The sequence below is a fragment of the Mirounga leonina genome, unplaced genomic scaffold (assembly GCF_011800145.1).
Source record: "Mirounga leonina isolate KUSES-001 unplaced genomic scaffold, KU_Mleo_1.0 Mir_179, whole genome shotgun sequence".
Lineage (NCBI taxonomy): Eukaryota > Metazoa > Chordata > Mammalia > Carnivora > Phocidae > Mirounga > Mirounga leonina.
The window spans coordinates 5,817,977-5,839,358 of record NW_023270466.1 but is presented as its reverse complement, the minus strand read 5'-3'; the positions used below and the strand labels follow the sequence as shown (position 1 = coordinate 5,839,358).

General features: G+C 55.3%; 1 protein-coding gene across 7 annotated transcripts in view; it reads right to left on the bottom strand.

The window, feature by feature from the left end:
* Window positions 1-12,139: 12,139 nt before the first annotated feature.
* Window positions 12,140-21,382, bottom strand: part of AOPEP (aminopeptidase O (putative)) — a 355,797-nt gene continuing 346,554 nt past the window's right edge. For 4 of the 7 annotated variants that reach the window (XM_035024441.1, XM_035024447.1, XM_035024443.1 and 1 more), the window contains 2 exons: window positions 17,834-17,920; window positions 12,140-16,196 (listed from right to left, as the gene is read on the bottom strand). In XM_035024441.1, coding sequence (XP_034880332.1) covers window positions 16,056-16,196; window positions 17,834-17,920 — 228 coding nt within the window. In that variant the 3' untranslated portion in view covers window positions 12,140-16,055. The remainder of the gene's footprint in view (window positions 16,197-17,833; window positions 17,921-21,382) is intronic. The other 3 variants (XR_004682777.1, XM_035024445.1, XM_035024446.1) reach the window with 3 other exon arrangements.

The window sequence follows — 21,382 nt, the reverse complement described above, 5'->3', positions numbered from 1 at the left end:
TTCTTAATATGCATTGACTATGTGCTTTTCTCTGTGCATTCTGGTGGTTGAGTCAGTCAGGACTTCATGTCCACTTTGATTTATGTGTTAGTGATCTCTGAATCGCCTTCAGTTTGGGCTCCTGTTTGAGGTATGAGTAACATTTTGTTGGATTAAAGGTTGTGGTGTTAGGAGCATTACTGTTTTGGTATATGGATCCACCTAAAGATCTGGAAAATTCAAGAATTGTTTGATCTGAGCCTGCCCTTTGAGAAATGTTGCAGTTTGAGCAATGTTCTGATAAAATACTGTCCACACAACTACCACCATTATTACTTTCATATAAAAAGCCTTCATCAAAACGTGTAGTAGTAGGCTTCATTTGGAGTCAAGGACATCTCTTCTGTGTTGTTTGCCATGGAAGCTGTGAACAGCTCTGTGGGCATGAAGAAGGGGATCTGTCGTCTGGTAGCCTGAATAATCCCTAACGTGAGGGCCCGTCAGGAATCAGACTCCTGTTGTCGGTGTGCTTCCACTGGAAATTCATTCTCAGCAAGACTGTTACCCACCTCAGACTGTTGAAGCTGCATTTCTGAAAGGGTCCTTCCTGTCCTGACCTTACCTCAGCCTGTTTGTAGTATCTCCAATTCCTATACAAAGCCTCAAAATTCTCCCAAACCTTGGGCGTTTGAGTCAGCACCTGACCAGACTATCTGATCGGCAGAGCTTTAGTCTTCACCCCGGTGAACTCCTGGCAGCCAGGCAGTTCTTGTGTCTGGAGCAGGCCCTGGTTTGTTTACTGATTTTACTTTCTCCCCTTGCCTTTCCCTCCTTGAGAAAGTCACTGACAAGGGGAGAAGTGCTCCACAGGGGGAAACAAAGGGAAGCAGGAATGTTCCCCAAACTGGAGGGGCAGCCGGGAAGGCTCACCGGCAGGCCCTAGCCTTCAGTGGTGCACATGCCGACCATTTTAGAAGGGTTACTGCATCATCCCATTCACTTCTCTGAGGAGGAGGGAGTCTCCCTAAGTGCAGATGGAGGGGGGTGCACTGTGGAAGGGAGGAAGCGACGCTGTCTGCTTGACAGCCCAGGAAGACAAGTACCTTGTACTCCTTCTGCTCCTGAGCAAGCCCGCCCCCAGCCACCCCAGAAGAGACCCAGTCCTGGCAGAGGAACTCAGGAGCAGGCTGAGAAGTATCTAGTAAATTCCACTTCCTCATCCCGTTGCCTTGGAGTGGGGGAAAGTCTGAACCTGTGGGTTCTTTCGGTTTTTTGAAGTTCAAAGAAGTAGGGTTCGAGCTAGGAATGGGCTCTGGTGAGGATGCACGTGTAGGCCCCACAGGCTGCCGAGCCTTGTGCCCCTGTTGGAGAGCTTGGAGCGCTGAGGTCTCAGTGAGGCTGAGACCCAGAGGCTGTGTGTGGGGTTTACTGGACTGGGTTTCTTTCCACTATAGTGTCTATGCCGGGCAGATGCCTCCAGCTTCCACCAGCAGAATAGTCAATGACGAGCAGCTTCAACAAGGAGGACACCTGATGGTCGCAGACACAGAAAACCCGGAAAGATGGCTAACAACGGGGTTGGCTTCAGTGGGGTTCTGGGTTTTCTCTCCCCAAGTTCAAGAAAGCTGCCAAGTTGAGACTTTCTTGACAGCCTCCAAGAAGGAAAAGGACATCAGGTTCTCCTGTCTCTCCCACCAGCCCGCACTGGACCTGCCCTTAGGTCATTGGCAGACCCAGCACGGCGGAATGGGGTTGCTAAGACCATGGGCAGATTTATCAGGACACTAAGGAGCCTTGAGCTTCAGGGCCTTCCACTGCCTGGCCCCTCAGAGGCCCTGGGAGAGGCCCCAGCACCGTGCTCCCATGATCATCTGTTTTTGTAAAATTCATAAAGAGAATTTAACTGCCACTGGCAAAGGTGTTTCTGTGCACTCCTACTGTCCCCCTTCCCACTGGGCCGTGCAGGGTGGCCTTGTGCACTGGAATCCGGCTGAGAGGACTCGGAGTTGGTTCAGCATTACTTCAGGGTCTAGAGAAGTTACTGCGGAGGGCAAGCTTCCAAGAACGCTAGCGCCCCCTGCAGGGGCCAGGGCCCAACAGCAGTGTGGCCTGTGCCCCCTGAGGAGGAACCCTGAGGGGAGTGGGGGGAGTCCTTCCAAAACCTCCAGCTTGGGTCTGGGATGAACCTGTTAGAGGTTTTCAGAGATCTGATAACAGCTCTAAAATGATCTGTTACCAATAGCAAGCTGTGAAGTGGAGAGAAACGTTAAGTCCTAATAATGAAGTTTTTGATAAAGCGTGCTGGAGAAGCTGTGGGAATATGTAAATTCACTGTCCCGACAAGAGGTGATCAGAGGACAGAGCTGCCAAAAACCGGGGAGAAAAGGCATTTATGCATTCATTGACCACCTGTTAATGCAAAGCCTGTCACCTGCACTTTGTGATGTGTGGAATCTGTTAGCGTTTTTAAATTTGTAATTTATTTTTTTTATTATAAATAAAAACGTACATTACACCTAATTTTGTATTCATTAACTATGACAACCTTTCTCAGAAGCAGCTTGCCTTCACTCCCCAGTTACGGAAGCCGCGTGTCTGAAGGAGCCCCTTGTGAGCAGTCCTGCTCTGTTACACGTGCGCCGTTAGCCCTTCCCCGCTCGGCCCCGTTCCTCATGGGTGGGCATGGGCTCCTGCCTCCGCGTGACCCTGCTGTTCACGGGGACCCCACAGACTCTCAGACACTGGTCCGGTTCTACCCATCACCAAGCCAGTTTACTCCTGAAGAACCAACATTAAGGCAAGATAAAGATGTATGTGTTAAAGCCTTCTAAAATCCGGTTCCACAGTCTTTCCCATGAGTCCACATCCTACCCCTCAGTGTAAGCCTTCCCTTTCCCCAGTCCTGACATCATAATCATCCCTTATTGTACTTGGGGTTTAGGGCAGGAAACTTGGATACTTTGATACAGAAAGTTCCACACAACTTTTCTGTAGAAAAGCTGAGTTCGATCACTGTCGAACATCTCGGCCTCCGCTGTTTCTCACGGTATGATGAATCCATGTGTACCAGCCCAGATTCTTGGTGGCAAGCAACAGAATTGGGCGCGATGTCAAAAGTAAAAGGGAATTGATCGAAAGGATATTTAAAAGCCCACAGAATTGGGGGGGCAGACAAGGCTGCGTGTCAGGCAGTCAAGAACAGTGCCCAAATCTGTCACCACCAAAACCTGCCACTTAGAGCCTTTGTAGCTTGGTCCTGAAAGGCCCACCACCTCCAGCAGGGAGACGGGCCCTGTGCCCTGCTCCGAAGCCCTGGTCCCTGCACGGGCACCTGATGGGTCGCAGGTCCCCGACCTGTGCTTCAGCTGGAAGCGAACTGGAAAAGCAGGTGTCTGGCTTGTTTTGCCTCCATGACATTACTGGAACCTTGGACCCCACCAGCGGTCTCCTACATGCAGGAAGGGGTCAGAGCCTGGGCTGCTGAAGAGAATAAAAAATCTCCACAACACTATGTATCATCAATCCTTAAAGCTCTTCTAGAGCAGTTGAGGAGGTTGAGTCCCATGAAACCATCCAAGCACTCAGCAGGAAAATGCAGAGGAGGGCCCTTAGCAGGAAGCGTGCGGGCCCGTGAGGCTGAGTTTCTCCAGCACCGCTAGAACAGCGTGGAGCAGGTGAGTCTCCGGCGGGGTGTCATGTGCGCTCTAGGGGGGTGAGCAGCATCCCTGGCCTCTTGCCACTACATACCGGCCCAGAAGTGATGAGACTCTCCAGAATGTCTCGGGGACCTCCCCCCCAACTCTCCAATCGAGAATTATTGCTCTAGCTGGTGGTTCTTATTTCTGGAAAGATGTCCTGGATAGAAACACGGTTACAGAGATATAAATTAGGCTTAAGAGGATCCTAATAAGAAAACTAGATCATCTGATTCCAAAATTCATATGGAAAAGTAACCACTGAGGAGCGGCCAGGAAAAGTCTGAAAGTGCAGGGATGAAGTATAATGAAGTGGGGCATGCACTGGCACACGCTCTAAGGCTCGAGCATGACAGCAGGGTGATGGGACCGAGGGGGGCACACGGAGACCCCATCTGGGTTGTAACCCCTCCTTGTGGATCCAGCAGGCAGTTCTCAGGTCCCCTCACAGGTCTGGGCAGCCCCTAATCCCATCAGTCCCTTCCTCCCTGATGCTTTCCCTTGACTGGCAGAACATTCCAGGGCTTCCCCTCAGCTGGCGAGCTGGTCCCTTCTTGATCCCTGACCTTTTTCCTGGGGGTAGCCCCCAGGCTCCATCCTTGGGCCTCTGCCCTGCAGACCCTCCCTACACTGGGCTTTCACATGCCATCTCTGTGCAGAGGGGCCACTCACCCTCCTGGACCACAGGCCTGAGTGTCCCACTGCCCAGGAAGCATCTCCCCCCAGAAGTCGGATGACCATCTCATGTGCAAAGCTGATTCCACCAGCTCTACCCCATCCCCCCAAACCCACTATCTTCCCACATCAGTTGTTGGTAATTCCATTTTCCCAGCGACTTGCACCCGATTCTGGACCCTTGATTCTTCTCTCTCTCACCCCCACATCCAATCCATTAGAATACTCTGACCATTTCTTGCCCTCCACTCTTAAGACGCCATCGTCCATCTGGTCTCCCTGCTCCCGCTCTACCCCACTGCAAGCAGTGTGGGCGATCTCTCTCCACTGCGATCGTGGTACGCCACTGTTGAAGGCACTCCAGATGCTCCTCACCTCACCTCAAGTAAAACCCAACATTCTTAAAATGGCTTTCAAGGCCCTACACAATCTAGGTCCTCCTTTTACTCCGACTTCATCTCCTAATTTTCTCTGCAACCCTTTCACCCACCCACCACCACCAGCTCCACCAGATGGGCCCCCAGCAGTGACTCCAACACATGGTACACTCCAACCCCAGGGCCTTTGAATGGGCTGTCCTGACCTCCCAGACATGCAGGCCAGTTCCTCTGCCTGCTCACAGGTCACTGCCTCCATGAGGCCTCCCTGACATTGACAGTGGCACCCCACTCTCCTCCACCCCTCCCCCTGTACTACCTCAGCTTTTGTTCCCCCCCACACACACACACAACTCCTAGACACCAGGTAATCTACATATTCTGTTTACTCTTCATCAACGGTCTCCACCACAGGTGCCTGGAATAGTTGCAGGCATATAAAAGAATGCCAGTAAGTATTTGTGGAATTGATTTGTAAAGGGCTTTAATATATGGTAAAAGCATTTTGATCAACAGAGAAAAGATGGTGTTGGGAAATCAAGTTGGATCTCCACTTCTTCGGTGAAAAGAAACATTACAAAATAAAATGTTCAACGCTCTTTACCAAATGTCAGCATCTTGAGGTCTGGGCTGGGGTTTTCTCCAGAGAAGGCTCTGGCAATTCTGTTTGGAAAGAGTCGGGGGAAGAGAGCCTATTACTCAGATACATAAAAAGCTAGTTTATAAAAACAACTTACCTGATATAGAAAGAATGTTCTTCTATTTCATTTAGCCTTCCTTGCTCACACACACCCAAGTCCCTGCCTGGGGTCTGCGAGTCCAAGCCCCTCGCCACTGCTTCAGAGAAGGCGTCTCAGTCCTTTGTGGGGAGCATGGGAGGGGTCTTCCCTGCATGAGGAGCTGGGGAGGGCCTGAGGCTCCGCTCACATCACCTGGAAACATCCATGAATTCTCCAATTCAGCCAAATGGGAGCACTTTCTATGTAAGACAGAAAACCCAGAAGCCACAGAAGACGAATAAAATTGCCCATACAGAAGCGTTAAAATAACCAAAAATTGAAATACAAATAACACCCTGGGAAAAAATATTTGCAACACATGACAAATAACTGATTTCCAAACTGTAATGCTCTTCTCCAGATCAGTAGAAGGCCTTCAGCCCAGAGACTTATGGGCCACGATACAAACATTGCACACAGTTAACAGAAGGAGAGATACACAGGACTCTGATGAGACTTTTAAAAAATATTTAATACAGCTTGTGAGAAACTCAAATTAGTAAAAACATTTTCCCGTATCAAGACGCCAAAGCAAAAGAGACTGATTTGGCCACACGGGGCGGAGGCAAAGGCACCGTCCTTCACAGAGGGAGAGACTATAACGTTTAAAGGGCATACGTCCCAGAAACAATGGTGACAATCACCAGGTGACCCAGCAATCACACTGCTGCTGTGTCCTGTGTCCCCAGGGGAACGGAAAGGGGAACCGGGAGAGGTGTCCGTCCACTGTGTTCCCGGCAGTGCCACCCAGCAGTCAGAGGTGCAAACAGGCCCGGGGCCGTGACACATCAGGGGATCCACAAAATGGGGTCTGTCCATCCCACGAATGTTATTCAGCCATAGAAGGAATGAAGATCTGACACCTGCTACAACATGGACCAAACTTGAGGTTATTCTGCTAAGGGAACTAAGCCAGACGCAAAAAAGCAAATACTGTGTGATTCCACGAGAGCAGACAAATTTGTAGAGACAGAAAACAGATCGGTGGTAGCCAGGGGCTGGGGGACAGGGAATGGAAGGTTAGTGTTGAATAGGGAGCGGTTCACTTTGGGAAGATGAGAAAGTTCTGGAGACGGATGGTGGCCACGATTGCACAACACTGTGAATGCACCTAATGCCACTGCCCTGTACCTGTGAAAATGGTGAAAATGGTAAATTTTGTTGTGGAAGTTTTCAAAAAATAACATTAAATAAAACATGTAAAATTTACATATCCTATTCTCCATGAAGGAAATTCCAGTTCTTCAGAGCCACCCCCTCCCATTTCGGGTTGCACGGTTCCCACCACCAGGAGCAAACCCAGGAGCCGTCCCACGGACGCCCCCCCCCCCCCCCTGCCCCCGCAGAATGCCCCCGGCGACTTCTGGCGGTGCTGCCTCCAACAGGCGCTCCCTGGAAACACCTCAAAGGCGCAATGGTCAAGGGCTGGTTAATACATTAAGTATTAATACATTAATACACCCTTAGAGCTGCTGCCAGGCCCCGTTCCCAGGATTGTACATATATTCATTCGAATGTCCCCGGTTTACAGACGAGGACTCCCCAACCAGGAAGGTTGCGCGGGGGACCCGGAGCGGAACCCCTGCGCCACCGGGGACTCCTGCCTCTGGCAGTCCGCGACGTTCGGAGAACAGAAGTCAGGTCCCTACTGCGGGCCGCCCGAGACCCAGTCTGTCCCGTGGGAAGAGGAGTGTGTGCCGGGCTCCCGTCGGGGCGACGAGCCAGGGCCAGGGCCGTGCACGCGCCGCCCTCAGCGGCTGGGCGGGGCCGGAGGCCCGTGGAGCCCTCACACTGGAGGCCTGGGACAAGGGACCAGGTGAACAGGCGCAGGAAAACGTCCTTTTTGCCCCACGTATAGTTCGCATTTGTCTGCCTGTTTGATGTAGGCCCCCCAGATTGTACTCAGTGTTTGCCTGTTCCCGGAGAGGCTAAGCGGAGCCGGGGCGGCGCCGACACCGTGCCCCGCATTTCCACCAGCACCGCGGCGCTTCACAGGACCGACGCTCTAGCCTCGAACAGAGCTTTCTAGAAAACGACAACCTGGTTGCATCCAGGTCCCCGACATAGGGGAAGAGCAGTTCGCGGTCTGTCCGGGCGCCCAGCCACCGCGGTTACTAATACGCGTAGGCGCTCTACACGACGGCCTCCGCCTCCAGGGCACTGAAGCCAGAATTTGTGCCCTTCTCTCTTCGGCGGCAAGTCTTTTAATTTATTAAATAAAATCATAAAACGACAATCCCTTTCCCTTAAGCGATCTGTCTTCTCTTCACAACCCAACATAAACGCACGCGGCGCCCATCTCTTGGGCAAACACTAAACCTGGCTCCCACCTCTTCCTGATCCCCGCACTCGGGTTTATTTTGAGCGCCCCTCCTTACACAGAACTGAGGCTGAAGTCTCGGGAGACTGCAGTCATGCGGTGGGGACGCGGGAGCCCGAAGCGGCGGGGTGAAGAGCGCCGGGGTCTGGCCCTGGGGGGGGGGGGGGGGCTTCTCCTGTCTGCCTTTCTCAGCCACAGTATACTCTCCGGTGCCAGGACACTCACTTCCGGTGCCAGGACACTCACTTCCGGTGCCAGGACACTCACTTCCGCCGCCGCGGCCCGTTCTGCCAGGCCTAGTGCAACAAGGGAAGACTATTAGAGCGGGAAAGAACTTTCTGGAACACCGGACTCTTGGCGGTTCGGTCAGGGCCCACCCTCAGGCGGTTTCGGCACCTCCTGCACCACTGGGGCCGGACCTCACAGTGGTGGAACCACGGCCAAGGGCCGCAGGAGGAGCGCCAAGAAGGCGGCGTGCACCCGGCCTACCTGCTTCCCCGCCAAGCCCAGGGGAGCCGCCCGGGCGGGAGCCCCGCACCGCACCCGCACCCCCTTCGGCTGTGCCAGCGCAAGTGGCAGCGCAGCCGGAAGAGGCGGGGCACCGCCGGCAGTTCAGCATGTCCCCTCCCAGTCCTTGTCGCCGCGAAGCCCGGGGCCTGAACCATGCTCTCTCCCACACTCCGCGGGCAGCAGGTGAGTTTTCCGAGCGCTGCTGGAGCAGCCGGAAATATGTGGTCGGAGAAGCCTTGATCTGCATTTCTGCATTCTGCTTTGCATTCCACGCACACGCACGCACGCACGCACGCACGAGCGTTGGTGCTGTCACCAGCCCTTCCCGGCCCGGCTGCCGAGAGTGGGCCGCTCTGGCCGGTCCTCTCCCGAGGGCCGTGTTTGCCTCTGCGGCCTGCTCCGGCCCCGGGGCCGCCCGACGCCCACCCACCATCCCCGCAGAAGGCTCTTCGCGGCCGGGTCTGATCCTGGGAACTTCGGGTTTCCTTCTGCCCCCAGGCTGGGCCGATGGCCTCCTCCCTCTTTTTTCACACCCTCTGGACTGGAACAGAAATGCCTTATTGGCCGATCAATCTCCCAGACAGCCCCAAAGGGTGGGAAAAGATCTATAAAACCCCGCCGGTGAATAGCCCCAGTCGGCCTCTCCTCCCTTCCACCTTGTAAACCCCCAGGGCCCAGCCAGGGAAGGCTGAGGTCATTGTCCTCAGGACCGTGGCCGGGGGGCCCGGGGGGGGGGGCTGAGAGTTCATGCCCCCCCACCCCCGGCACTGCCCTGGGAGGTCCAGACCGCCCTTGTGACCCCCACCTCCCTGAGGCTTCCGACGCCCGGACCCTCTCTGCCTCCTCAGCTCCGACCTCGGGCTGAAGAGACTCCAGGGAGTCTAGGCTCCCCTCGGTTGGCACGGAGGGTCCCCGCCCCACTCTCTGCAGTCGGAGGCAGTTCAGCCCCAGGCGCCCTGGGGAGAGGACCCTCCAAGGGACCATCCAACCCCAAAGCGGCTGCACGCTGTCACCTGCTGGTGGCACCCATAGCAGCCCCTCCCTGACTTCTCAGGAATGGTAATGTTCCAGACAGGCCGGCCGGCAGAGGCCACAGGCCCGGGACGCCCAGAGATCTGTCCAGCAGGGCGGACAGTGCGGGTCGGCCCTGCTGACGGGGGGGGGGGGGGGGGGGGGGGGGGGGGGAGCAGAGCCCCCCTCATGCCCCTCATCCTCCCACCGCGCCGCTCGGCTGCAGAACCGGGAAGTGGGTGGCCCAGAACGGAAAGCTCTGAAAACATTGGCGCACCCCGTGTTTGGGCTTTGCCAAGTGTCCATGCGGAATCAGCCGGGTCAGGGAAGAGAGACAGGATGCTCTGGAAACATCTGTCTGAGGCCTTTCTTTTGGAGCTCTGTTCTTCATTTCAAATGGATAGTTGAAGGTTAGGGACACATTACTATTTCTGGTTCCTGTACTTGGGACATGGGTTCTGCCTGCTTTTGTGACATGTCTGTACCTTGTTTGGGATGGAGACTATTATTTCTATGTTTTGATTTGAAATTCCAATAAAAATAAATGCTTTGAAACCCTGTCATCCTAAAATAGAGGCCAAGAAGGAGAACTGAAACATCTTCCCTTGTATTTCTTCCCCCGCCCCCCCCCCCCCCCCCGCACCCCCTGCATTTCCGGTCCTGGTACAGCCGGGGCGCCCAGCACTTCTGCCCCGGCCGCTGCACAAAGCCCAGGGCCAGGTGATGGGAGCCAGGCGGGCAGCAAGGGCTCCTGAGGATGTCCCTTTACCCCCTTCCTGAAGCTCAGCCCCTCAGCCCAACCGGCCAGGAAAGGAACGGGGGCTGCCTCAGACTGGCCAGGGGCTGACAGCCAGGCCCAGCACAGTGGGGAGCACCCCGGGGACATTGGAGGCCTGGCCCCTCAGTCCAACCACAGATTGGCCCCGCCTGTTTCCTAACATGCTGGAAGCCAAGGTGACCTGGGGAGATGTGCTTCTGTCCCCAACCTGACTTGCTCTTCAAAGACACAGGGTCTGTTCCCTAAGGGGCGGAGGAGCGCTTCCATTTCTAGAGCCCTTGGTTCTGGGGAGGACAGCTGACTGGCAGGTAACCCAAGAACTCGCTCAGAGGACAAGACTCTGCTTCTTGCTTTTTTAATAAACCTGTTAAAACACCGCCAGTTCTGTGCTTGACTGCCTGGCTGGGGGCGGTGGTGGCGGGCTTGCTCAGTGGCCCCCACGTCCCAGGGGGGGGCTCGGGCCAGGGGTGCCTCACAAAGGAGCGAGCCTGCTAATGGACTACTGCTGGCGGGGAGCCCCCAAACCGCCCCTGGGAAATGCCGGGTTCCTGGCAGCCAGTAAAGGCCAAGTGTGATTCAGGGTCAAACTGATGCACCACTTAAGGAAGCCGCTCTCACTGGACCAGGGGACCGACGGCGACTGGTGGGCCCCTCCTGTCCCGGGCGCTCTGCTGGGGGTGCGCCGTCTTGTTGGGAAGCAGGCTTGTTCTTCCCGGTTTATTTCTCCCACTCCTCCTGGGGGTCAGCTCAGCCCCCTGTGTCTGCTTAACGGGAGAACTATGGCAGGGGTCGGGGGAACCGCCTAGGCCAGAAAGGAGTTCTGGGGGAGCAGAGACCAGGACCCGTGCCGCCCAGGAAGTGTACGAGACTGCCCCGCTGACGGGTCTTTGTGCCGTCTCCCTGGGGACTCAAGATGCCATTTTCCCAAAGCCGGGGTCACTTGACCCCGCCCTCACGCAGGCCCATCCCTACAGCAAATCGGGTTAGGAGTGCAGGCCTCAGTGACAGGTGGGCTGTCCCTGGGGAGCATGTGACAGTCCAGGCCGTGAGGAGCTGTCACGGGGAGGGAAATCCTGAGCCATGTGGACCCACATTCATATCCTGTCACTTACTAGGTGGGGATCTGCCCGGTTAAACCTGTCTGGGGGGAGGAGGGGTCCCACCAGGGGAAGCTGGGCCGGGCAGCCTCCCTCCTTCACCCGCACACCCACACCCTTGTCTCCACAATGGCCCATCTTCTGTCCCCAGGGCTCCCGGGCCCCCTGCAAATTCTCCCGCCTGCCCTGAGGCCGCCCTCGGAAGGCGCTATGTGCACCTGCGGAGAACAGCAACCCAGGGAGGGCAGTGGGCTTTCTAATCCCAAGCCCCTTGCGCGTCCCCGGGGGTCCGCCATGGCTGCTTTTCTGCAATCAGAGGACACGTGCAGAAATCAGCACGCTAGTCCGAACTGTCTGTCCCCTTTGCGGGGCGGCCATGGGTATCTCGCCGTGTGGGCAGAAACTCAGGGCATCCACTCACCCCTCCTCCTTCACCGTCCCCGTGGGGGACAACACCCGGCACAGGCAAGGCCCCCGGTGTCACAGGCCGAGAAGGCAGACACGGCACAGGACTCAGCCAAGGCAGTGACGGGGCAGGGGACTGGGGGCGGGGTGTGTGGGGGGGGGGGGGGGGGGGGGAGTGTCGGTTCAGGTGATCCCTCAGGGACGGGCCACAACTGGTTGCAAGACTTGGGATCACGGGAGCAAGGGAATCAGCTGTCTTTGTGTAAAATCCCATGCGTGGGGTGGCTCAGTCCTGCCTCAGTGGCTTCCAGAGACAAAGGGGGGCTTTAACTTTCTGGAAAAACAAGAGTCAGCTAACCACTGGGCCAGCTGGTTGCTCCTGGCCACAGGGAGGAACGGAGCAGCTGTGTGCACGCGGACAGGCGCAGTGTGCGCCCCCCCGGTCCCTTCCTGCTCCACCCGGCAGGCCCAACACGCTCACGCAGACCATCTATTCCAAGTCGGCACAGGGAGCAGCGCTCTTACATTTATTCAAATTCAAAAATCCAAATGATTCTTGTACCACTGTGGTATACAAGGCACATATCCTCGTATGCAGAGCACGGGTAACAGCGAAGAGCAAACCCCCTGGAAACCTTCTAGGTTCCATTAAAGAATTCTGAAGACCAAGAGCTTCTGATGAAGGAAGGTGTTAACGCCACGCTTCCTCCCACAGGCCAGATGCAGAGCAGGGTGCACTTGGCCCTGGAGGCGGGCTCGGCCCGCACGGTGCCGGCAGCCTGGTCTCCGAGCGTGGGGAGAGCCACGAGGGGGGCCGGTGGGCGGGAGAGGGGCAGGGCCAGCTTGCAGAGAATACCCCTCAGGTAACACAGTTTTTCTTTTTTGAAACCATTACTAAATTCAGAAGCACACAGGAATACAAAAATAGTAATCCACTGTTTTATTACGAATACGGCTTGGATTCTCACCCTGCCCTTTTACCAAGGGTATTAACATTTTGGACAAATTTAAACAACAGACCTAGCAATCAAAATAACCCTGCAGAATCTTTCTGAAATGATCTGGAGAAGAACTCCACTGGTCCCAGGATACAGAAGCTGTGACTTCCTGGAATTCTAGAAATCTCCAGTGCAGCCATATGCTGAGGGGATCAATGCAAAATGTTCAGCAGCTTTTCCGATGCATCTCAGGCAGCTTTCATCATTTGTGTGAAAGAAGCGCCTTCGCCTCATGGAAGAGATCCAACGCAGACTGATCTTGAGGTGGCAAGTTCAGGGCAGGGGACGAAGGCACCATGCGGTCCATGAGCTCCAGGGAGAGCAGCCTCGGGAAAGAGAAGCACCAAGGCGTGGATGCTGCTGGCTGATGGCTTTAGCAGCCCCATGACCCTTCCTGCGATGTCGAGGGTCAATGCGATCCTGGTCCCACCAGGGCTAGGCGTAGATGCATGAGAAAGAATCTTGCTGAGATCTTCCCTGCAAAGGAAAGAGCAGTACAATTTACTGCCTGTTAACAACGGAGGAATGCTTGTACCTGCACCTCTGCTCGACTCCGCTCTGGCTTCGGAGAGAGGACCTGAGCAGAGGACGGGAGGAGACCGGCTGCACCTCACGACCCCGCCAGTGGGGTTCACAGCCGCGTCGCTCGCACACGGCCGTGAGAGCCGGCGGCCGCACCCGGCCTTCTTTGCCCCCCGTGGCTCCGGCCCCCTTCACTGCACCTGCTCCCACAGCCTTAAGGTGCCCTGCGGTCCGCCTCCAGGATGGAAGCTCACGCCCTCCAGGCGCCAGGGCTCTACGGACAGCCACACCCCGGGGCCACATACAGATGGGCGCCGCCACCGACGTGTGCTCCTCGCGTGGGCGCAGTCCCAGCTCCGGAGCCTCTGGGCACTTGCAAACAGGAAGGCTTTTTGCTCGAGGGCTCGACTCCTGTTCCTGCTGAACTGAGCCAGTGTGTAAAATGAGAACTGATATCAGCTCAGTAGGCACCGGAGGGCGGGTCCAATCGACAGCCCGGAAGCAGTGCCTCGGCTGGGAGCTCGGCGCCGTCCTGCGGGGGCTGCGAACACAAAACAGAGGTTACCGTGCTCGGCAACTGCAAGCAGGGCGCGCCTGGAAAGCACCAGCCCTACTCACATGCAACCCACTGCTGACATAGCTTTCACTTGGTTTTTCTGGTGATGCCTTTGGTTTTAGTTCTTAAGAGAAGTTGTTTTGCAGCTTTCAGTACATTTGACCTTTCAGACAGGTATCTAATCAGTGAGTTTATATTTCCGCAGACTTTTGGTACATTTGTGTATTCCCGACAGGAGGGAGCGCATCCTCGGAGCCGAGCGGTCTCGTAGCCTCCAGAATCGCGCCCGGCACCGAGCGGACCGCTCAGCGGCGGCCTCTGCCCCAGCAGCTTAACTGTCCCCATCTCACCTTCTCTTCAGGTGCAGAACTTAGCCACTGTGAACAAAGCGGAAACCAGTCACTGTTCACCAATCAGCTAAGCTCTGCACCTCGGCAGAGAGGTCGTCGGCTGGGCGGAAGGAGCGGGCCGCCGAGCATCTTCCACGGCTGTTGCTGCTTCTGTTTCCGGAGAAGAGCTACAAGATGCGTCTGTTCTCCGAACTGCAGAGAGAGAGAACTACGGCTTCTGAAGGAGCAGCCAAGGTCATGGCTGCGTGGTAATCCCTGGCAATGTGATTTTAATCTTAAGTCACAAATCAGCATGCCAGGAACCCAAGCAGCCAGAGCACCGGAGCAGCGCCGGGCACCGCCGTCCGCCCACTACCCACCGCGTGGCCGCGACTTCAGCTCGCTGGGCATTGTACCCGGCATCCTGGCGGCCCAGCCCACAGCCAGAGGGCTCCGCGGCGACCACGTGCGCCCCGTGCAGCTCTGGCACACGGAACGAAAAACGCAACCAGCAGCTGCCCCTACGTGGTTCGCCGCTTCCACCCTGGGGGCCCAGGGCATCCCCCGCTGGAAGGTGCCACTATCACTGAGCAGGAGCGACAGGGAAGGGGCGTGCGTGTGGCCCTGCGTTGATCCCCAAGGGGCAGGGACAGGAGGGGAGCAGACTCGTGACCGGGGCTCCCCCGAAAACTCCCGATGGAGAAGCGAGAGCCGTGGAGCCCGCTGTGGCTCCCCACAAGCTGCAGCAGGGGGGCGGTGGGGGGGGGACCACCCCACTGTATGCACAGTCTCCAGGAAACCCCACCTCTCCACGAAAGAAAACATCTCAGAGAAGTAGGGTTTATCCCGCGGCTACGCAGAGTGGCGGCAGGAGAGGCTCGCGGTCTTTCCCACTGGCCCGGCTCTGCCCAGGACACGCCGCCACCACGGGGACAGTGGGGGACGGACCACACACAGCTGTTGCGCGACAAGACGTACAATCGTGGCAAATACCCCCACTATTTCCTTTTCCTGGCAAACACGGTTCCTGGACTCTTCTGGAAGAACAGGATCATACTTTAGAAAACCCTTTTCTCTCCTTAGTATCAAGAGTTCTTTCAAATAAATATTTAAACATGTTAGAAATGGTTTTGTTAACAGCAAAACAGCAGAAGCACACTGAAAGTCTGACAACAGATTAAGAATATCTATATAAAATATTAACCATGAAGAATTCTACATGTAGAGAAGCTGTATAAACATCAAAATGCTTGAGATTTGATGTGAAGTTAAAAAAAAGATACAAAATTAGGCCCCATTATATCACATAAATGAGAAGAAACAGAAGCCGTGGTGGCCGTCACGGGCCGCGCTCACAGCCCCACAGTTCTGCCTAAAGCTTCCCGGACCATTGGGATGTGACTTAAAACACAAAAACCCAGTTAAAAAACGAACTGCTAGGATGTAAATCTAACAGGTCAATTCCAAGCACAATTGATCGGAAGCAGTTTAAATAATTTAGGGCTCGGACTCCAGTGCAGACCAGGGAGAAATTCTGCTCCAGTGCAAAAGGTGAGAAATAAGCCGGGCACGGGGTTGTTGAGAAGTGCATGGCGCACTCCAGCAGGCGGCCCCTCAAGTTCTCCTGAAGATGGGGGTCGGGGGTGCACACACACGTCTGCACGGAGCTCAGGGTTCAGGGTAACCCGGCCACGTGCTCCCATATGAGCCCTCAGCTGGACGACCGGATCAGTGCTCCAGCGGCCTCCCCAGCCCACCGTCCAAACCTACTCCAAGTGCTCTCCTGTGTTTTTGTCCCTACAAGTAACAGAACCCCAAGTGGCCAGAACAGTGTCAGGAGAGCTACTCTGGCCAGAGTGGGCCTCATGCTGCCGGCAGGCGCCTGCCCTACCTGCGCTCCCAGGCCGCTGGCCACGGAGCAGAGGACCGTGGCTCAGCGTCTCATTACCGGCTCATGTGGCTCCAACGAGGACTCTCTGGTTAGAGCACAAAAGCGGAGCAAGGGAAGGGAGAGAGTCACCTCTTCAGAATAACATCTCGGCCACCACCTCAGCTGAGGACCTCTCCATCTGCTCCTTGGTCAGCTCAAAGCACTGGCGGGCGACCTGCTGCTGCCTGGGGTCCTCGCTCAGCATCAGCTCCCCGTACAGGTACACGCCCATGGCCTGCAGGGCACAGGGGCAGAGCGAGGGAGGGACAGGAATGAGGTGTCTGCATGCACACAAACTTGCCCGTCTGGGAATGACAGAGACCCGAGAAAAGACAGATGGTTGACCAGCTATACTTCTGCAACCTACAGTTTTCCATCCCTTCTCTCTCGTTCACACTGACCCCCCCAGAATTCTTAGCTATCCATTCCACCAACAGAACCTTGGCGACCTGTTTTTGCAGGGATGACTGTGTCAGGAATGCCAGGGACAGCAGGTAGGTCCCCACAATGCCCGCCATGGAAACCGGCACGGCTGCAAGCAGGCCTTCCTCCTGGGACAGTGCCCCCAGCACGTCACATGGCGCCTTGGGGGGAGAACCGTCCTGCTGCCCTGGAACAGGTGCCCGCTGCTTCTGCCTGGCCCGGCCCGGCCAAGCCCCCCAACCTTCCCCACCGGGCAGCAAACACCACCTCTGCAGTTTGCGACAGTCTGAAAAATTGCCGACTACATCCTGGAAGACCAAAAGACCCCTTTGGTTCTGCTTTTCTCTTGCTCTAAGCACAGTTATGCATTACATTCTGCTGGAGCAAATTAAAAGAAAGATCTCAAAGACAGCACAAGATAAAAACTCGGTAGTCTAGGGCTCAAAACTTCTTCCCTGAGAAAGCTGACTTGTGGTAATCCTTATTTGGCAAAGGTCTTGGCTCTAGAAAAGCAGTTACTTTTGGTTTTCAGAAGAAACCTTAAGTTGCTTCTTACATTCTGTCCCTGTGTTTCCAAACACCTCTGCTCCAGCTGTGCAAATGTGACATTTCTTCTGCTACAAAGTCATGTATTTTTCTTTGTGGGAAGAATTCCTTGCTGGCTGCCCCCCATACTCAGGCCCTCTCAAAAGTCCCTTTGTTCGCCCCACCCCCACTCAAGCATGGCTCCATTCTGCCAGCCCACAGTGCCCGGCGCAAAGCTCGCTCGGTGGCACAAAACAGTCACGCTAACAGCAACGAGCTGCAGGCTGCCTTCCAGAAGCTGACAGAACCCGTGGCACCCCCCCCACACACACAGCCACGCTGGGCAGATGTGGGTGTGCAGAGGCGGCAAGGAGGGCACCCCCAGACATGTTCACGCTCCTTCGTGCTTCCTGCGGGCTCCGGGGAAGGTGACCGCCTTGCCCCATGAATAGTGAGGGAAGTTCTGGCAGGAAGGGAACTGGAAACGGGGGGGACAGGATGACACACAGGGGCGTGGCGGGGCGTGGCTGGTGCGGGCACAGACCAGGCTGTCTTAGGCAGTCGGGGCTCTCCGTGACTACTCAGAGCCGCTGAAGACACGGATGCACACCGGGACAGCTAAGCCGCGACCTGGCCCGAGACCTGGTGACACCGTGAGGTCTGTTGTGCGTCATGTGGTAATCACAGTGGTCCACAGCCACGTCAAACCAACATTTTGGTTTGCTTTAGGGACACCGAGAGAGGGGAAAATCAGCTCCAGAATGTTTTAGGGAAGCTCCTACCTACTTCTTAGAAATCTATGGAAAATGTTTAAATACTTGTTATAAAAGAGAAGTTCACAACTTGGGTCCCTGTGTTAGTAAATGCACTTGAAGTCAGGGGACAGCAGTAAAGAATTCCCATCTGCTGAAGAAGGAAACTTACCTGATCCTCCTGGAGGAATCTCTCCACGTCTTTGTAGGCTCTTGTGTATCTGTGCTTAACAATGAGCTCGCACCATCGATGGCGAACCTTAAGGAAGGACAGAAAATCCAGTAAGCAACAAACCGGGGGGGGGGTTCCTCAGCCTGTCTTTTTTTTTAAGATTTTATTTGTTTATTTGAGAGAGAGAGAGAATGAGTGAGAGAGAGCACACATGAGAGAGGGGAGGGTCAGAGGGAGAGGCAGACTCCCCGCTGAGCAGGGAGCCCGATGCGGGACTCGATCGCGGGACTCCAGGATCATGACCTGAGCCGAAGGCAGTCGCTTAACCAACTGAGCCACCCAGGCGTCCCTCCTCAGCCTGTCTTAATGACAGAATATGTATTAGCAAAAGTTACTCTCTCAACTGTATTAATGTCGCTGACACTTTGTTGTAAATTTTGTTTTAGTTTAATTTCGTGTACAAAGAAAGGAACCATGTTCCTCACTGGACCGTGGTGTGTCAACTTTAGGGGAAGAAGGGACATGGTTCAGTTAGGTGTTCTGATGTTTTTAAATGCAATTCTGCAAGACACCAGATAAATGCAAAACATAACCGGGCGATGAAGCACAGAGCCCAGCCAGCCCAGCTCTGCCCCGCAGCACGCGGTCAACGGACGTGCCCTTCAAAACCACAGCTTCTTAATTTCCAGCAATGACCAATTTGGTTCAACGCTGTTGATCGTAACAATAAAGACAGCGAGAGCGGGAAGACACGGTCCTCCACATTCCCGAGAAGACGCACCGCACGCCTCTGCAGCGTGTGCGGACGGCGCCCGGGGCCAGGAAGGAGAGCAGAGCCCTTGCCACAAGCAGCCCCCCGCCGTGTGCCCGCAGGGTGCCGCATGTCTACACAGCCTGCCGCAAACAGCCCAGCCGACTGCAGGGGCCATTCAGTTCAGATCCACTTGACTCAAGGTTTCCCAGAAGGAATTTGCCAGAACCCCAGCCCCTCCAGACAATATGGGAGTCTGGGCCCAGGACTAGTGGTCTCTGCTGGTGGAGGCAGAGCCCCAGCATCTCCTGGCACATTCTTTAGGTGGAGAGTCTACCTGAATTCGGTTTTCAGAATCCAGTCGCAGGCCCATGCCTACTGCCCCAAGTCCTCTCAGTTATTTATATGCAGTGAGCAGTCCACCACTTTGTATTCCTTTAGTGGCTCAACATCAGCCCTCCACAGAAGTGATTACAAGCACCTAAGAAGCTTCCTTCCTTCCCTCTTTGTTTTTATTGCCTTTGAAAGAGGGAGACCCTGCACAGTAATCCATTTGTGGCAATGGGATAATGTAAGCAATTTCAACATTTTGGCTGGGGCCCCTGTAAATTATATCATTACCCACTGCTGGCCGGATCTCTCCTTTAATCTACTATAAATAGATTTACACACAAACAAGTAGAAATGAAGAAACAAATCTTCTGGGAAGAATCCTTCCCCTGGGCTACAGTGCACTCCCAAGACTGGGTGTTAACTCGGGGGCTCTGCCCTTTGCTTGTGGGCAGCAAACCCTTTGAACTTCTAAGGACAGGATGCCAACGAACTTTACATCCACGAAGGAATTTCAGAGGCACATGGAAATGAGCTAATAGCCTCAGAGCATCACAACAAACGGGAAGAGGCTGGACTGGATGGGTCTTGGCAATCTTTCCATCTTCCACAAGATGTTCTTTCCTACATAGCCAACAGAAATGAACAGACCATAAAAGGGAAAGGGCAGCCCCTACAATATTCTCACAGAACAGGACAAGTGGACTGAGCTCTGAGAAGCCAGCTCATCATACTACACCAATCAGAAGCCACCAGAACCACCAGACGCCCCGCTCCTGGGCCCTGGAAAGCACCCAACCAGGCCCCGCTGGATGCCCTTTCACTGTTTTCTCGCAGTCATGCTCATCTCAACACCTCAGACACCCCCGGTTGCACCTTGCGAGCTTGCAGAAAATGGGGGGGCCAGCTCGGCAAGGCCAGGAGAAGTCCCCCCAGCAAGCAGGGGGTGGCCTGGTGGGAGGCCCACCCTGAGGGGCCGACGGCTGCTCTGTGCCCCACCCGGGGCCCTCAGGAAAGAGCGCCCCTTTCCACCCTGTCCACGGGGTGCTCTCCTCTCCCTGATGTACACGGACAGCAATAACAAGGCCCACCTGGGGGCCTACTTCGGGCAGAAGAGGGCCTCCAGGCGGGCGGGGGGGGGGGGGGGGGGGGTTCCACCACAAAGGGGCAAAGGTCCAGGAGGCCCGAGCGAAAGGCTCTTTGACACCAACATGAAGTCAGCACTGCCATTTCTCTTCCTTCTCTTACTGTTAGAAAGAGATTACTGGCACAAGAAGAGATCTAGTCTTCTGACCCCTGAAGGCCAACACGGCATCCAGGAAGCACAGCCCAGCGTCCCTTCCCCTGGAAGAGCAGAACAAACAACAAGCCTTTTCTTTACAAAAGAGCTCAGTGCATTTCAATAGTTCAGGGGCAGGATGTTTACAAGACACCACAGAGATGCTTCGTGAGGCTGAAGGCCTGACAGATGTTTCTTGCTCCCGCACAGGGCTTTTACCTCTCTTCTTACTTCTTTCACAAAGAAAACCCTCATTTTTTATCCCCTAAACTCCAGGACCTAACCTGCATGGCCACTTGTCACCACACATAATGGGGGTCTTCCCGAAAAACTGGCAGCAAAATGACATTTGTCTCAATTCTTCCCAGCAATATTTCCAAAGTAGGTACTGACAGAATATTCCCCTTCCAGGTCACTGAGAAACTGGAGAATCCTTGGCAGGGGCCATCACATACGTGTATCACGCTCCTTCTCCCACTGGAACTGGAGAGAGTGAGGTTCCCGTGCTGGGGGGCCAGAGCCAGAGAATTTGGAGCAGGCCTCTGAGCAGAGGGCTGTCCATCCTGTAGATCTGCCCTTCCTCATTTTCTATTTAATTAACTCAACAACGGGGTGGTGGCCGCCTGGTGTGTAACTCCCTCAGTGAGCTCACCGGCAAACACCGCGCACGCACAGGACAGCGCCCACGCCCGGCGGGCCTCCCTCCACAGCCTCCCGGGCTCCTGGGTTCTGCTCACTGAGCTTCCCTGTTGCAGGCGCTCACACAGGCCCACACGGATCAAATCCCACTTTAAAGATCCACGTTTTACTGTACTTCAGTTATGTCAATAGAGCTGAAGACATTTAATGACCTTTTGAACGATGACTCAAATTCACCTCACTCCAACCTCGTGCCGGGAATCATCTGCAAGCGCCCCGGCAGCCAACATCCTAGTCCCCAAGGCCATCAACGTGGTCAGCCGGACAGAGAAGGGGTGAGGAGGGATGGGGGGGGCGGGGGGGTGGGGAGCAGAAGGACCAGAACCTGAGGAGGATGAGAAAAGGGGCATTTCAGAAGTGAAGAGCGGCAGAACTGCCCCAGGTGACGAAGGGCAGAGTCCCGGGGACCTCCGTCCCGTTGCTCTGCGACAGTGTGTGGCAGGGTGCTGGAGGCCTTCCCCGCCGCTGCGCCTTCCCTGCGGGTCCCGGC